Source organism: Leptonychotes weddellii, chromosome 9, assembly GCF_054177405.1.
Source record: "Leptonychotes weddellii isolate Sample4059 chromosome 9, ASM5417740v2, whole genome shotgun sequence".
In the NCBI taxonomy this organism is placed as follows: Eukaryota; Metazoa; Chordata; class Mammalia; order Carnivora; family Phocidae; genus Leptonychotes; species Leptonychotes weddellii.
The window spans coordinates 121,858,927-121,872,657 of NC_138377.1; the positions used below are offsets into that span (position 1 = coordinate 121,858,927).

General features: G+C 53.6%; 1 protein-coding gene across 1 annotated transcript in view; it reads left to right on the forward strand.

Annotated features, from left to right (window-relative positions):
• Positions 1–405: 405 nt before the first annotated feature.
• Positions 406–13,731, forward strand: part of SEMA4B (semaphorin 4B) — a 31,197-nt gene continuing 17,871 nt past the window's right edge. The window contains exons 1-3 of the mRNA XM_081831671.1: positions 406–1,748; positions 6,582–6,675; positions 7,195–7,428. Coding sequence (XP_081687797.1) covers positions 7,290–7,428 — 139 coding nt within the window. The 5' untranslated portion in view covers positions 406–1,748; positions 6,582–6,675; positions 7,195–7,289. The remainder of the gene's footprint in view (positions 1,749–6,581; positions 6,676–7,194; positions 7,429–13,731) is intronic.

The following is a 13,731-nucleotide window of genomic DNA, read 5'->3' on the forward strand; positions in this document are numbered from 1 at the left end:
AGCAGGGAGCCCGATGCGGGACTCGATCCCGGGACTCCAGGATCATGACCTGAGCCGAAGGCAGTCGCTTAACCAACTGAGCCACCCAGGCGCCCGCTCTTCTCATCTTTTTAAAACAATTTTTATTTACTTGGGGCGCCTGGGTGGCTCAGATGGGCTCAGGTGGTTAAGTGTCTACTTTTGGCTCAGGTCATGCATGATCTCTGGGCCCTGGGATCGAGCCCTGTGTCGGGCTCCTGGCTCAGCTGGGAGTCTGCTTCTCCCTCTCCCTTTGCCCCTCCCCCTGCTTATGCTTGCTCTCTCTCTCTCTCTCTCTCAAGTGAGTAAAATCTTAAAAAAAAAAAAAAAAAGATTTTATTTAGAGAGTGTATGAGTAGGGGAGGGACAGAGGGAGAGAGAAGAATCCCAAGCTGACTCCATGCTGAGCCCGGAGCCCGACACAGGGTTCGATCCCATGACCTTGAGGTCATGACCTGAGCCAAAATCAAGAGTCAGATGCTTAACTGACTGAGCCACCCAGGTGCCCCTGTAGTTCTTCACATTTTGTTCTTCTCCCACCTGATCCTACAGGTGAGTTGTTGTTGTTTTTTAACCTTTTGGCTTCTTTGTTTTTGTTTTTTGTTTTTCCCATGATAACAGGTATAAGATACGAATTTACATACCGGAAAATGCACAGATCCTTAGTGTACAGCTCAAAACATGTTAACATTTGTATACACTTGTGAAACTAACACCGAGATCAAGATAGAGAATATTCTGGCCATCCCTAAAGTTTCCTTCTCTGCCTACTAGGCATGTGCCCCCTAGTCTGAACATCTCTCACCATCGAGAAGTTTCATTTGGCCCCTTTGGATATATTCTTGTACACATTTTATCTCTCATTTTTGTGTTTTTGTCTTCCTTCTACGTGTGTCTGTGTCTGTGCCAGAGAGAGGGAGAGAAAAGGAGAGACTGGGAGGGAGAGACAGAGAGAAGAAACCCAGGGGAGGATGGGAGGATGGAAAGGGCAAGGGCTGTGTGAGTGTGAATGGGGAAAGAGAGGGCCAGGCTTGACGACTTCATCTTGCTGGCTGGGGGCACAGAAGCGTTGCTTTTCTCTTCGTCTCTTATGCTGCCTTTCCGAGCCGCCCCTGAGCTCTTTATAAACCCCGATGTTCTGGCCAAGAAAGACTTGCCTACATCCAAGAGTGGCAGAGGGGAGCAGGGCACACAGCGTTGGCTTGGGAACCACTCTTTATCCCACAGGAAGTCAGCTCAAATGAGGTCTCTCTCAGTCAGTCATCCTCCTGTTTTTTCTAGTCTGGGGGAGAACAAATTAGCATGCTAACGGAAGACAGAGGAGCCCACAAGGGCCGAGGTTGCCATATTGGGGGCATGGATTGGAGGGTACTCCTCCAGGTCCCTCATTTCGTCAGCCCTGCTAGAGTGCCATGCTAGGCAGTGGGGGTTCCAAAGATATGTCTAGTCACTGTCCTCAAGAGACTCGCTACCCAGTTGGCATACGACATACTTGAAGCATTTGAGCAACCACGAACAGGGTGTAATTACCCACCAAGCGAGGCCGCATCAGCCTCTGCCTCTTCTCCTCAGGGATGAGCAGAGCAGCCAGACAACCCGTGTGTTGCCAAGACACGGGGGCACACCAGCCTCGCTGCCATTTGGGGAGCGAGCTGATGCAGAGATCCGGGCACCCACCAGCTGCTAATTGAGCACGTGCCACTCACCAGCCCCTGTTCCGGTTAAGAATGGTAAGGAGAAGCCCAAAGGAAATGCGGTAGCTAGTACCTTGATTTCAACAAGGTTTCTCACAACCGTTTCATAATATTCTTGTGGATAATATGGAGGATTGTGGGCTGAGGAGTGCAGGTCGGAGGACACATAGCTGAAAGGATATTGATCAGTTTCCACCCCGATAGAGGTCTCTAGTGGCCCTGGGCTCTGCTTTTGGCCCCCTCCTATCTGGTTTTTCCCCCTAAAACCTACAAAACCCTGAAACACCTGGAACTTTTCTATATCAACTAATTGTATTAAAACTTTGTGACAGTCACACTCACTCTAACACACACACACATTTTTGCTGAATCATTGGAAAGTAGGTTGCAGACATGACACTTCACCTCTACAAACTTCAGCAGGCATCTCTGAAGGATGATAGCATTCCCCTAAAACCACAGTGCCATTATCATACCAAAGAAAATGAGCAATAGTGCTGTAATACCTAAGACGCGGTGCATCGTAACATTTTCCCCAATTCTGCATGGCTTTCTTTTTTTTTTCTTTCAAGATTCCATCAATGTTCACATATTTCTTCTGGTTATCATGTCTCTTTTCGTTTCTTGACCTAAAATAGTCCCTTGTCTTTTTTATCTTTCACCGGGTTGAGCTTTTTGAAGAGTCCAAGCTAGTTTTCTTTGGTATCTGATTGTGTCCTTATCATTAGATCTGGGTTTGCCAGAAGTGCTCCAAGGACCGATGATGTTGTGTATTTCTTATTGCATCATTACCAGGAGGTAAATGCATCGGGCACTTGCATTACTGGTGATGCTGCTTTATTTATTTTTTTAAAGATTTTATTTATTTATTTGAGAGAGAGAGAGGGAGAGCATGAACAGAGGGAGAGGGAGAAGGAGACTCCCTGCCGAGCAGGGAGCCCCACGAAGGGCTCCATCCCAAGACCCTGGGATCATGACCTGAGCCAAAGGCAGGCGCTTGACTGACTGAGCCACCTGTTGATGGCGCCCCTGGTGATGCTACTTTAGGCCACTTGGTTAAGGTAGTGGCTGCCAGAGTTCTGCCCCAGAGATACATTTTCCTTTTGGTAATTAGTAAGTCACTTGTAGGACAGACTTTGAGACCTTGTTCATATACAGTTTCCCAAAAATCTTTTACCCAGTGGCTTAGCATCCGCTGATTACCCTTGCTTGAATCGAGGCTTTCTGAAGTCTACTCTTTCCTCTACATTCATCGGCCAACATTCTTCTATAAAGAAAAGCTTCCTTTCTACCTCTTTTCTTTCTCTCTGTGTGTTTTCCTGAGTTTCACTGCAGACTAATGGATTGTTTTATTTTGATACATTAGGACCCATTACTTCAGTATGCTTTTTGAGTCTCAAATTATCTCAGGTTTAGTCATCAAGCTGGGCCCGTGTCCTTTTGACGTGACCCCATTAGTCTTTTTTTTTTTTTTTTAAAGATTTTATTTATTTATTTGAGAGAGCGAGAATGAGAGAGAGTACATGAGAGGGGGGAGGGTCAGAGGGAGAAGCAGGCTCCTCGCTGAGCAGGGAGCCCGATGCGGGACTCGATCCCGGGACTCCAGGATCATGACCTGAGCCGAAGGCAGTTGCCCAACCAACTGAGCCACCCAGGCGCCCCCCCCCACATTAGTCTTTCATCACTTCCTTGCTTTTTGGCCCAACAAAATGTCCCAGGCTTGCCTTCCCTAGGGAGACCTGGTACCTTTTGTTGGAGAGTGGGCAATAGGTCTGCTCACCTAGTATTTTTTTTTTTTTTAAGATTTTAAGTAGTCTCTACACCCAGCATGGGGATTGAACTTACAACCCCAAGATCAAGAGCCTCACGCTCTTCCGACTGAGCCAGCCAGGCACCCCTGACACCCAATATTTTTTATCAGTGACTCGGATAAAGGCTAAGAAATGATTACCAAATTTACTGATGATTCAAAACTGGGAAGGGAAGTCAAATTCTATGATAATAGAATGAATACTCAAAATGACCTCAATAGGATGAAATTTGGACCAGAACTAGTAGATTTAAAGGAGATCAATATGAAGTCCTGTGCTTAGGTTGAAAATGTTAATTGCATAATTTGAGGTTTGGGGGAACTCTTTACTAGATGAAAGTTGATATAGAAAAGTAGCTCTGGTTGTTAGCTGACATGAGCCAGCAGTATTCCATGACTCTTGGGTTACATCCATCCATTCATTCATTCATTCATTCGTGTAGCCAGTACTTATTGAGGGTCTGCCATACGCCAGGCACTGTTCTAGAAGCTTGGGCCATGTTAGTTAACTAGCCGAATAAGCAAAAATCCCTGCCCTCCTTTGGGGCGCCTGGGTGGCTCAGTCGGTTAAGCGTCTGCCTTCAGCTCAGGTCATGATCCCAGGGTCCTGGGATCGAGCTCCGCATAGGGCTTCTTGCTCGGTGGGGAGTCTGCTTCTCCTTCTCCCTCTGCTGCTCCCCCTGTTTGTGCTCTCTCTCTCTCTGTAAAATAAACAAAATCTTAAAAAAAAAAAAAAAATCCCTGCCCTCCTCAGTCAACATTCTTGGTGCTGGGGAGTGGGGTCAGGTGGGGATTTCAGGCAATAATGAAAAACCACAGCAAAGGTGATGAGTGCTTTGAAAAAGTTTCTCCAGGTAAGGGGATATGGGTGGAAGTTCAGATTCTTCAAGAAGGTGATCTTTGAGCAAGGATCTGAAGGAAGCAAGGGACTCAATCATGTGGCTATCTGGGGGAAGAGTGCCCCGGCGGAGGGAGTAGCCAGGACAAAGGTCCTAAGAGGAGTGGTGGGGGTGTGCCTGAAGTAGAGTGAGTAGGGGGAGAGCAGTGGAGGATGTGGTGGGGGTGAGGATGACACAGGGCCTTGTACACCACTGTAAGTCTTTGGCTTTTATTCTGAGTGAGACAGGGAACCCTTGGAGGGTTTCAAGCAAAGGAGTGCCATGACCTTACTGGTTTTGAAAGATTCTGGTTGGGCGCCTGGGTGGCTCAGATGGTTAAACGTCTGCCTTCGGCTCAGGTCATGATCCCAGGGTCCTGGGATCGAGCCCCACATCGGGCTCCTGGCTCAGCGAGGAGCCTGCTTCTCCCTCTCCCTCTGCCTCTCTCCCTGCTCATGCTTTCTCTCTCTCTCTGTATCTCTGTGTCTCAAATGAATAAATAAAATCTTCAAAAAAAAAAAAAAGAAAGATTCTGGTTGCTGAGTTGAGAATAGGTTGCAGGGAAGCAGAGGTAGCAGTTAGGAGGAACTTGCAGTAACCAGGAGAAAGAGGGTGCTGATAGTGACCCCCCCCCACACACACACTGGGAGGTGGTGAATGGTCAGATTATGGATTTCCTAGTGGGTCAGATGTGAGGAAATGAAAGAAAGTAGTTAAGCAGCTTGAAGATGGACTTGCCTTTAAATGAGATGGAGAAAGCTCACATAGGAGGAACCCATTTTGGGGAGGGAGAGGGGAGAGATCAGGAGCTTAGTGTAGGACATGTTGGATATGAGATGCCTGACGGACAAGACAGCCCGGTAGAAATGTTGAGGCCATCTGGAGTTCGGGACGGAGGTCCTGACTGCAGATAGAAGCCTGAGTATAACTGGCTAAGAAACAGATTGACACCATTAATAGAGGTAAAGTGTCCAAGGCCTGTAATGCTAGAACCTCTGGGGGTTGGTGCTGCCCACACCCCGTGTGGAATTGTGTGTCCAGTGCTGGGAGCCCCTTTATAAAAAGGATGCTACTAGCCTGGACCGTGTCCACAGAAGGGTGTTAGGATGGCGGAGGTACAGAAATCACAGAGCATGGGGAAGCCTGACTAGGAGAGGAGACCTGGGACTATGTGGGTGCTGTGCCCATCTCCTGACAGCCACCCTGGGGGAGAGGAAGTGACAGGCCCTGGCAGTGGGGTGAAAGCAACAGGTGGTGGCTCTGAGGAGGCTAGTTATGGCTGGGGGTGAAGAGGAACTTTCCAGCCAGTTTCTGGAGAAACCATCACCACTGCCAGGAAATGACTAGCCTAGCGGAGGTTTTCAAACTACCTTTGACTTGAAGTACAGGAAGAATTACATCTTACTGCGATCCTGTGCACCTTTAGGAAAAGTTGAAACACGTTTCCCAACACTTTCTGATCTTCCGTGATCATTGCACTTTGATATTTGCTATTCTGCCTTTTCCCTTAAGATTTTATTTATTTGGGGCGCCTGGGTGGCTCGGTCGGTTGAGCGGCTGCCTTCGGCTCGGGTCGTGATCCCAGAGTCCTGGGATCGAGCCCCACATCGGGCTTCCTGCTCAGTGGAGAGCCTGCTTCTCCCTCTCCCTCTGCCTGCCTCTCTGCCTACTTGTGCTTTCTCTCTCTCTCTGTCAAATAAATAAATAAAATCTTTTAAAAAAAAAAAGATTTTATTTATTTGAGAGAGCGCGCGTGAGCACAAGCAGGGGGAGCAGCAGAGGAAGAGGGAGAGGGAGAAGCGGGCTCCGCAGGGAGCCCGACCTGCTGCTGGATCACAGGACCTCGGGATCACGACCTGAGCGGAAGGCAGACGCTTACGGGACTGAGCCACCCAGGCTATTCTGCTTTTTTAATGCTGATAGGGACCCACTAGGGGGTCCAGTCTGCAGTTTGACACCCCCCCCCCGCCCCGTCCAGTCTCAGCAGAACTAAGCCCCATCCCTGAGGATGTTAGGAGCCAGGAGGATTGTGGTGGGTGCCTGTGGGATTCCACTCCAGCCTGAGGGAGTACTTTCACCTGCTAGGCAACGTGCAGCCTGTGGAGGAGGTCAGTCGTCCTTCACAGTACATTACATGTAGTTATCCCACTTAAGCTAATCTCGCCCGCCCGCCCCTCCAAGGTTTGGCTTCGTATGGACATCTAGACGGGGATGACCACGCAGGGTACCTAGATCAAGCTCTGAGCCTGGAGTGAACGCCCAGCCAAGACCTAAGGTGGGTTGACCCGTGCAGAAGTGAAACTCAGAAGCAACTAGCCTCGTCACCAGCACGGGCTTGGCCGATTCATTTGGTCACGGGCAAGTGGGTGTCAGGAGCACCAGCGTGGGGGGTGGAAGGGGTGGAGACCAAGGCCCGACCCTCGGGAGGCGCCCAGGGAGAGAGACCCACACGTTTTCCCAACGGCACGCGCTCAGGGGGTTGCAGAGGAGCCGGAAGGGGTCGGGGAGGCGGTGGGAGGGCCTGCGAGGCGGGGGAGAAGACCCACGGGTCAGCTCTCCGCGCCCCCGTGTTCCTGCGGCCTCGGCGGCGACTGGTTGGCGTCCTCCAGGCGCGCACCGAGCTCGCGCAGCACGCGGCCGCCCCTCGGGCCTCCGGCGCCCCGAGTGAGCAGGGGGCGGGGCGGGAGCGGAGCGGGAGAGGCAGGGCTAGCCGCCCGACTTCCTCCTTCGGCCCCGCCCACCTAGGGCCACGTGACAGCAGCTCCCCCCCACCCCCCACCCAACTCCCCCTCAGGTCTAGCGGGCGGGGCTGCAGCCCGCGAGTCAAGTTGAGCCACCTGAGCCGGAGCCCGGAGGACGCCGTCGCTCCCCGCTGTCCGGAGCTCCGCGATGGGCCGGGGGAGCCGACCGTGCGCCCCACGGGGCGCCCTGCCGCCCCGGCTGCCGCCGCTACTCCTACTGCTCCTGCTGCTGCTGCTGCCGCCGCCGCCGACTCCGGCGCTCGCCCCTCGGATCAGCCTGCCGCTGGGTGAGCGCTGGGGCGACCCCGCGGGGGCGCGGGCTGGGGTCGGGGGGAGGGGAGGCGGCCGGGAGGTGCCTGTGCGGAGGCTGCCGTGACAAAGGAAGGAGGGAGGAGGGGGCCTGTCAGAGGCTTGGGGTCCATTAGGACCCCTCCTTCTTTCAGAGCGCTGCGAGGAGGGAGAGAGAAGAGAGGGCAACTGTGGGGCCGCGGGCCCCTTTCTTCCCTTCCTTTAGAGGGCGGGGAGGGGGGGTCTCGCGCCCGCTCTGCGTCCAAGCTCGCCCCTCAGTAGGGCGTCCTTTTCGGCGGTGGCAGCCCCCCTCCCCCCGCCCCCGGTGCTGGCTACCCGCTGGTCCGCCTGCCCATCTGCTTGTCTTTGATGCTGACCAGAGCCAGCCGCGGTGCCGCCCCCGAGGGCGTCTCGGGGTGGAGGGGGCCGTGCTTGCCGTCCCATAAACACTGGGGTTCTGGTATTCCAGCAAGTCGCAGCAGGATTCCCGAGCCGCAGCGGGACAGGAGTCCCATCTTCCCTCCCAGCCCTTCACCCTGGCCTATCGGCGCTGCCCCGGCCCGAACATGGTGGGATCCCTCCGGGGCCCGAGAGCGATCCTACCAGGGATGGGGGCTGCTCTGTGACTCCTAGGCCCTGAGAGAGAATCCTCCTGGGAGTACCATCCTCATTGGTGAGGTCCCTCACCTGGTACTCATGCCTGCTGCTGTGGCCCCTGGCTCTCCCCTGTCCCTACCCCTTTACGTCTTGTTGCGTCTCCAGCTTCTCTTTGAAATCAGAGGGACCCGGATTCCAAGCCCATTTCTACTACTGGGCTAGTAATTCCCTTCTCCCTGTGCCCTGGTTTGCTCATCTGCAAAATGGGCACAGTAGTAGGTACCTTGCAAGGCTGTCTTGGAGATTTCATGAAACTAGCTGAGTTCCGTGGGCACAAGCTTTATAGGGGCTCAGTAGATGTTGTTTCTCCAAGCCCTTTAACTTGTTGTCACACTGGGAGAATTAGAATAAAAGACGTATGAATTAGAGGTTACATATTGAAAGTAGACCGAACTTCCTTCTCTCTGCTGCATCCCCACCCCTGAAAACATTCTGTGTACAAAAGGGAAGAGTAGCAGAATCATCACTTAGATTAACTCAGGGTGCTTGTGGCCCTGAATAACCCTGTCTGAAACATTGCAAGACCATGCTGAGAACATAGCCTGGGTTCAAATCCTGCCTCCACCACTTAGTAACCATGTGACCTTGAGCAAGCTACTTAACTCTTCCCGGGCCTTGATTTCCTCATCTTTAAAATGGGATAATAATAGCACATACCTCAAGGTTGTGAGGATTAAATCAGTTTATGTTTGAAAAGTCCTTAGGACAGGGCTTGGTACATGGAAACCGCTCCATAAGTGTTAGCTGGCATTATCGTTAGTGTGAAGCACAGGCTTCATTCCTGCACATCCTGCACAGAGCCAGGGTGACTGCCTGGGGTGGGGGTGGTGCTGGTGTGTTCATTTGACCACAGTCCCTTGGGTGCTCCATCTCATTAAGTGAGGATAAACAAGTGTATCCGGACCCGGGCCGACTGCCTTGCCACTTTCTCGGTTGTGGCCACAACTCCCTTTGTCCTTAAACCCTCTTAGCTCTGGCAGGAGGGCAGTAAAGTGGGAACAAATGTTCTGAAGGACTCCATTTATGGCCCTGGGCTAGCTCACAGAGCCATCGCAAGCGCAGCTAATCTTGTGTCCAGCTCTGGAACTGGACGGGGACCACCCAGAGGGTAACTGAAAGGCAGAACTGGGGAGCCGTGAGGGGGAACCAAGAGGGCCTGCGTCCTGAGAGCGGCTAGAACGCTTGGTGGTTATTACCCACATAGCTCTCAGACCTGGCCCACTTCCACAAATCTGTGACTGTTGCCAGGCTCTGTCACACGCCAGCGTCCCCCGCACAGGTCAGTTGGTACTCTGGTCCGGATGTCTGTGCATTCCCCTCTCCCAGATCCTTAGGTGAAAATCCAAACTCCCAGAGGACTGAGACACAGTTTCCCCTGTTAGGACTGGCACAGATGCGCTGCACAAAGGTGTCCCTTGAGAGGTTCAAAGGGCCTAGAAATGCAAGCTGTGGCTCCTAGAAGAAGACAAAGCTTCTGCTGTGTTCCTGAGACTGGGTCTGCCCAGAGGGAGCCTCTTTTTCTAGTCCCCCCAAAGCCCTGGAATAGTTGGCAGCACCCAACATCTGAACTTGTGAGCACACATCCATACTTTACTGATATGGACCACACCCCAGAGGGCCTGCCTCCCTAGACTTCCTCCTGGCCCTTGATACTGGAAGCCCCAGAGGGGAATGCCCTGGTGACTGGACAGGCTCACCTTTGGAGCGTGGCTGCAGGCAGCTTCCTGCCTCATCCTTGGGGGCTTGTTAGATGTTCCTGGCAGCGTGCCTATCCTGCGTAGGCCTGAGGTGACCATGGGGACTCTGGGCACAAGGGCCCATGGCCCCTCCCTCACAGAACGGGGAGAGAGGCATGGAGGGAGAGACTACACCTCCCTTTCAGGCTACCTGTCCTCCCCTACTGCGTTCCCACCCAAGCTCCCCAAGGGCCCGGATGCCTAGGGACAGTGAGCTGTGTCTGTGGTTTGAAACAAAGTCTCTAGAAGTGGGGCGTCCAGTTCATGTGTGGGGTCCTTTCTAGGGAACTCTCCTCATTGCTGTTAATCCGCAGCAGATTCCTGGGACCGTGAAGGAGGGGATCCCCCATTTGTGGTCTCGTCCAGTGGCCAAGAGGGGGAGGGGAACTCGGGACTCCAGGGCCAGCTGGACAAGGAGAGGCCTTAAAGGGAAGTTACTTGTCTCTGTGGAAGGAATGCTTCAAAGAAGTGTGTGGAATTTTGGTTCTCTTGCGCTGGAAAGCGTAGTTTGACGTTCCAGGACCAAAGGCTCAGAAGAGGAGAGCTGCCGAGTGGAAATAATGGCGCCGGGTGTGTGAGCTGCAAGGCCACTGCCTCCCAGCCGGGCTGTGTAGAAAGAAACAAAGCAAACCTCCTTTGGCTCATGAAAGTCTTATTGAGTTCCCTTATTTGGGCAATTAAGAGGAGTTATTAATTTCCCCCTGCCCCAGAAGTGCCTGTCTGGAAAGGTCTGGACACAGTGTTTCCAAACCAGATTGGAAATAAATCCATAGGCCTTGCGAACTGCAGTCAACAAAACCCCATTGAGCCGGGGAACTGGGCATTGGCACAAATCAGCTGCCTGTCCTCTGACCCCGGAGTGGACACCCAGGGTCATGGTTGCCCCGAGAAGCCCCCAGTGCAGGCCGCTTTCAGAGTCTTGTTGGCTGGTGACAGGCCTTCCTCCTGAATGTGGCCTCAGCTCCACATGAGCGTTTGTCGTCAGCTCTGTCCCATGGCCTGGCATCTTCGTGGCCCCTTCAGAGCCAAGTGGAAAGAGCTGTAACTATGGGCGCTAATAGCTGGGCTTTGAAGACTCACTTGCCTCCTAACTGCACCACCTGGGGCAAGCCGGGAATAATGGCAGGACCCATCTCACAGGGCTCTGAGCGGATTACAGGAAATAATGTATGGAAAGTGTTTGGCCCAGTGCCTGACACGTGCTCCGTCCCCAGTAAAAGGTAGCAGCCTCTGTTCTCTCTGGTGGAAATTCCCTGCCTGCCTCGCTTGGTGAGGTTATTTGCATCCATTTGGGTGACACTGAGCGCTGGCTGTAGGCAGGCCCGCTGCTAGCTGCCAAGACCTGCCAGGTCAGGGAATGGAATAGTGCAGGTCCCACCCCCTGCTCTGGGGTGGAAGACAAAGCAAGTCACCCAAGGGGTCCTGCTGAATTTAGTGCACTTTTTAAGTGCTCCTGGTTCAGCTCTTTGAAGTTCTTCTTTGCCCCTAAGAACTTCCTCTGCCTGGGGGAGGACTGCACCTCTCCCTCTGCCCTGCCCCTCACTGGTTCCACTCTGCCCTGTGCATAACCCACATTCAGCTGGGTGTCGAAATGCCTGTAAGCCAGCCCAGCAAAACTCTAAGCTTGCACAAGTTTGGGGGCACATCTGGATACACCTGCACGTTCATCCTCCACGCAAGGGAGACAGAAGATGGCACAGAGCCTGGAGAAAAGGCTGGACTCGGCTTATGTAGTCACTCCTTCCTTTGTCCCCTTCTAGAGGCTGTGGCCCGACCCCCACCCTGCCGTGGGTGCTCAGGATGGGTGGAGAGGCCTCTGATGGGGCCCTCCCCGTGGGCCCCTGCCCCTCCTCCTTGCATCCTGTCCTCCCGGCCAGGCTCCGCTGTGTCCAGGGTGGAGAGTGGCTCACATGGAGTTTGCCGTCTTGGGACAGATGCCCAAGGTCCCGTAAAGGCTCCACCCCATCTCCCGCCATGCTCAAAGCCATAGGCGAGCCTTTTCTCTGTGCCTAGCCCTATGCAGTCTCCCTGGTCCTTTTCTAGCCGCCACTCCTCTGTGAGCCTCTCCGGTTCGGGGCAGGACCACCTGCAGCCCTGAGGTGGCACAGCCGACGTCCTCGCGTTTGTGTTGCAGTGTTTCGTGTCTAGAAGAAGGTCGAAAGTAAGGTAGTGGGTATAGAGCTACTGTGAGCGCCAGGCTTAGTTGTCTTGTTTCCCCCTACACGGTGGGTAAAGTTATCCCCATTTTACAGATAAGACAGCTGAGGTTCAGAGAGGTGAAGTATTTTGTCCAAGGCATATGGCTCTGCCTCCCTGAGATCTGACGTGTTCTCTGTGGGATCTCTCTGCTCTGCACTGATGGGTCCTCTGAAAAGCCCATCTTGACGGTTAGTAGGGTTCAGAGAGGCGGGGCTGTGGGGAGGGGGTTTCAGTGGGTCCAGTAGACAGAAATTTCTCATTTTATCATAACTGCTACTAAACGGGGGCCAAATGAGCAGACTCCTCTCCTTTTTGGCCTCCCCTTGCTCATCCTCTGAGGGGTGCTAACAGACAGGAAAGAAAGCCGCCCAGGTTGGGGCACCCCCCGTGTGCCAGGTGCTGGAGGTGGGGTCACTCCATCCTGTGGGGGGCCCGAGGCTTGGAGAAGCTAACTCAACGCGGTCAGGGTCGTGCGACTAGAAAGGTTTGGGGTCAAGCTGTGGGCTACAGCTCTCTGACTCGAGAACCACATTCTGTCCGCTAGAACAGCTGCTTGCAGCCTCAGTTGTGAAGTGCGGGGAAGCAGCAGAATGGCCCAGCTTGGCCCTGGAATAGTTGATAGGTTACGTTTGTCCATCTGGTAAAGAGACATACGGAGGTCACTCGCTGGATGGGAACGGGATCCGGCTGAGGCCCCGGATGGTGTGGCCACGGTGGAAGTAAGGTCCACTCAGGAGACCAGGAGCAAACATCTCAGACACAGGTTTGCACCCTGTGGCGGGGTGGGGGGGTGGGGTGGGATGGCAGTCCAGGGCCAGCACGGAAGTAGATTTTCTTTGGCCTCCAAGTGTTTTAGGAAATCTTAATTAGTTGCTGATATTTAAAACTCAGGAAATGTAAGGTAAAAATCCAATTTTCCAGTTCTTCTGAAGTTCTGGCAAGGCTGGGCCCCCAGTCCACTTGGCAACATGCATCTGGGGCTGAGCACTAGCCACCTCTTCAAAGGGGCTCCTGCCTCCAGGCGACTGGAGCCCCACCTGCCCTTGTCCCCTCTCTTCTGCATGAGTGAGCTGCTGAGGTGGCCAGAGTGGTGGGTGTTTACTCAGAGCAAGGGTGGGGAGGAAGGAAGGTGGCAGGAGGAGCAGGGGAGGGTACGGATAGGGTCAGTCCTGATTGTTGGTGGCCCCCTAATCTGGGAGCAGGACTTGGCACTTCTCCACACTGCATTTATCTGGTCTTTGCGGCAGCCCGGTGAGGGCTCCCTCTCAGGGACAGCAGGTCCCCGTTCCGAGCTGCACGGCTGGTCAGTGATAAGTCAGGACTCACACGTGGGCAGTGCGGCTCCCCTTTACAGCCCTTGTGACCTCTCTCCTGTCTGTCAGCTGTCACGCTTCTGTCTGGGCCCCGAGCTAGCGGGACTGAGTGCTCAGTGCTTTGGGGAGGGGGCCGAGCAGGGCAGTGCTTCTCAGACACGCTCTTGTGAGCGAGAGGCTTCGGGACCTCTAGGCTGTCCTCTTGGAATCTCAGACCCCTCCCTGGACCAGAGTACCCTGAATTGGGACTTAGCATTCGATGACATGTTCCTTGGACCTTACCTGGCCAGATGATACAAATATGAATAAGCACGTCCTGCTCCTCAAGGAGCTCTTGACTGGGTGGAGGAGACAGACACAGAAAGCCATCGGCAAACCACGTGGCCGGTGCACCGTG